This window comes from Nerophis lumbriciformis, linkage group LG24, assembly GCF_033978685.3.
Source record: "Nerophis lumbriciformis linkage group LG24, RoL_Nlum_v2.1, whole genome shotgun sequence".
NCBI lineage: Eukaryota > Metazoa > Chordata > Actinopteri > Syngnathiformes > Syngnathidae > Nerophis > Nerophis lumbriciformis.
This window is the reverse complement of record NC_084571.2, coordinates 13,570,001-13,573,812: the sequence shown is the minus strand read 5'-3', so window position 1 is coordinate 13,573,812 and position 3,812 is coordinate 13,570,001. Positions and strand designations below refer to the sequence as shown.

Genomic DNA, 3,812 nt, shown 5'->3' with positions numbered 1-3,812 from the left:
AAGCCCGTGACCTTCGATCCCTCAGGCTGTACTGCATCAACAAGCGACATCCGTGTGTAAAGGATATCACCACATGGGCTCAGGAACACTTCAGAAACCCACTGTCAGTAACTACAGTTGGTTGCTACATCTGTAAGTGCAAGTTAAAACTCTCCTATGCAAGGCGAAAACCGTTTATCAACAACACCCAGAAACGCCGTCGGCTTTGTTGGGCCTGAGCTCATCTAAGATGGACTGATACAAAGTGGAAAAGTGTTATGTGGTCTGACGAGTCCACATTTCAAACTGGGGTGAGTTTTTCCTTGCCCTTATGTGGGCTCTGTACCGAGGATGTCGTTGTGGCTTGTGCAGCCATTTGAGACACTTGTGATTTAGGGCTATATAAATAAACATTGATTGATTGATTGATTTTTGGAAACTGTGGACGTCGTGTCCTCCGGACCAAAGAGGAAAAGAACCATCTGGATTGTTATAGGCGCAAAGTTGAAATGCCAGCATCTGTGATGGTATGGGGGTGTATTAATGCCCAAGACATGGCTAACTTACACATCTGTGAAGGCGCCATTAATGCTGAAAGGTACATACAGGTTTTGGAGCAACATATGTTGCCATCCAAGCAACGTTACCATGGACGCCCCTGCTTATTTCAGCAAGACAATGCCAAGCCACGTGTTACATCAACGTGGCTTCATAGTAAAAGAGTGTGGGTACTAGACTGGCCTGCCTGTAGTCCAGACCCGTCTCCCATTGAAAATGTGTGGCGCATTATGAAGTCTAAAATACCACAACGGAGACCCCCGGACTGTTGAACAACTTAAGCTGTACATCAAGCAAGAATGGGAAAGAATTCCACCTGAGAAGCTTAAAAAATGTGTCTCCTCAGTCCCAAACGTTTACTGAGTGTTGTTAAAAGGAAAGGCCATGTAACACAGTGGTGAACATGCCCTTTCCCAACTACTTTGGCACGTGTTGCAGCCATGAAATTTTAAGTTAATTATTATTTGCAAAAAAAAAAAAAACTTTATGAGTTTGAACATCATATATCTTGTCTTTGTAGTGCATTCAATTGAATATGGGTTGAAAAGGATTTGCAAATCATTGTATTCCGTTTATATTTACATCTAACACAATTTCCCAACTCACATGGAAACGGGGTTTGTAAAATCTCTGCCTTGTTTTTAATGAATACTTGGGCCCAGTACGTTACGATATTTAAATGTTGGTCATATGGTTGGTACTTCTCGGAGAGCAAGGTGTTTTACTTGGTGAAAAAAGCTGGAGAACCACTGGTCTAAATAGTTGGCGAGGGAGTGTGGGCACCACCTTAATCCTCGTGGGCACAGAATTTAGCAGAACTGCATGTTTCTGAATCTTCTTCCACTTTTTCCATGATGGCTCAGCACATCATCCGTCTGCTTGAAAATGCCCTGCAGGGCTCAAACAGGTTCACGTGTGCAAACATGGAGGTGTGTTTGGGCTGGCAGTCATGTTGGGGAAGAAAAAAAACGGTCATGCACTTTCCTAAGACAGGTGCTCATGCTTTGCGGCACAAGGACACAGTGCAGGTTTCGTTTCACAAACCGTAGCTCCTCAGTGGTGGCAGCACTCATACACCTCAGATCCTTGCCGGGCACTGCCATGAGAATTATAGTAGAGTTGCCAGCTTTTATGACAATAATGCTTGTGAGTAGTATGTTGCTAAACCTTGACTACCGTATTTCCCGGACTATAAGGCGCACTTAATATCCTTTTTTTCCTCTCAAAACTCGACAGTGCGCTTTATAACCCGGTGCGCCTAATGTACAGAATAATTTTGGTTGAGCTTACCCACCTCGAAGCTATTTTATTTGGTACATGGTGTAATGATACGTGTGACCAGTAGATGGCAGACAAACATAAGAGATACGTCTAGACTGCAATATGACTCAAGTAAACAACACCAACAGTTTATATGTTCCATTGAAAATATAGAACATTACACACGGCGCTCAAAAGTCTATCAAAATAGTTTAGTACGACTTCGGTAAGCTATGAAGCCGCACCGCTTGATGGATTGTACTGTGCTTCAACATACCAGTATTATTATGGTGTGTATAAGGTAAGACATATTATCTGGCGTTTTGTTTCGCAATATTGTGCTAAAGCAACTTTTCTTACCTTCTGGTATCTGCTGATCTGTATTTGGTTTCTGCATAAGTCCTGAAAATTTGCACGCGTCCGCTTTTCTAGTCCGTGTCGTCGATAAGCTTCTTCTGGTTATGTGACATTCATCCTCCACTGTTGCCATTTTTGATATAAAGTAGTGTAAAGTTCTTACGTATATCCGTCAGTAAACTCGCCATGAAAGCACTAAAACATACCGGTGTAGTGAGTTTACATATTTCACCCAAGGAACTTTAGTTATTAGAGAGTTCCGGTTGGACGGTTTTTCACGGAACACATTTCCGGTGTTATTGCACTCGTGAGCCACGGATGAGGAGATGCTGCTCCGTTATTGATTGAAGTAAAGTCTGAATGTCATTAAAACAGTTAGCTCCATCTTTTGACACTTCTTCCACTCCCGTCCTTGCACGCTACACTGCTACAACAAAGATGACGGGGAGAAGACGCTGTCGAAGGTGAGCCACGTAAATAAGACCGCCCACAAAACGGCGCATCCTGAAGCGACTGTCAGAAAGCGACTTGAAGGTAATCTGTAAAACATCATATATGCAACATTTTGACCAAAGAACCACCATTACATGTTATGTAGACCACAAGGAAGTCTTTTACATAAAAAAAAAAAAAAAAAGACTCCTTTAATGCGCCTTATAATCCGGTGCACCCTATATATATATATATATATATATATATATATATATGGCAAACAGTTTGGGCCCCCCTGTGCTAGATACACGGTAATACAAATGGTTGCTGAAATGTGAGGAGCATATTAATTTTTTTCCTAGTACTTACACTTCATTCATTTTTTTTTCAAAAATAGTGAATACTTGGATGGATATTTCAACAACAATATTGCTACCATTTTTTTTATTATGCCAATTAAAAATATATCATTCCGTGCTGATTTTGAAATGAACCTCCTTACGAATATATGAACAGTGCATCATTTTTATTGTAGGTTTTTAGAAACAAAAAAAAGGTACTAAAAACAAAAATATTTTATACTCTTTTAATCACATTTAAATTGAATTTGAGGCATGTTTTGTCTGAAGTTTGCCAAAGAACACCCCAATGACTGTGATGCGTTCAAATAAAACCTGCGGCATCCTGACTGTCATGAACATGAAAGTGGCAACATTGTGCTTCCCAAATAGCTACGGGACGGTTCTGAATGTGCGTATTTAGTTTTCATGAAAAAGTGGGCTGTCTTAGTTTTGGTCCGACACGGTTGTTGTAACGGTGTGTTCAGGCGGTGTTGGACTGGTCTGTGGTGTGTCTGGAACAGTGGTCCCTGATACCTGGTGGAGGGAAGATGAGAGACATATTGATGATTGCATTGTGTCTGATCTTTCAATGAACTCATTAAAACATAGCAGCATTTATTTTTTATGTTAAAACTACTTTTATCTGCTTCTCTTCTTTCACTTTCTATCTGGCTGGAGTTGGGCCGTTTTTAAACCATTTGGTCAAATAAGGAGACATTGGCATCTGTTTAAAAAAATTACAAAGTAGTACTGTCACCCTTTGTTTATCACGGCTAACTGGTATTATTAGGGATGTCAAGGGATTGTTTAATTAGATTAATCAGGCTTTGGAATTGTGATTAATCATGATTAATGACAGGTTATTACTGGTTTACATAATTAAAA

At 40.5% G+C, this 3,812-nt stretch overlaps 1 protein-coding gene across 1 annotated transcript in view; it reads right to left on the bottom strand.

Moving 5' to 3' along the window:
- Positions 1-3,097: 3,097 nt before the first annotated feature.
- The window catches only part of nubp1 (nucleotide binding protein 1 (MinD homolog, E. coli)), a 35,569-nt gene continuing 34,854 nt past the window's right edge, over positions 3,098-3,812 (bottom strand). The window contains exon 10 of the mRNA XM_061981600.1: positions 3,098-3,461. Within this exon, the coding sequence (XP_061837584.1) occupies positions 3,409-3,461 (53 nt within the window). The 3' untranslated portion in view covers positions 3,098-3,408. The remainder of the gene's footprint in view (positions 3,462-3,812) is intronic.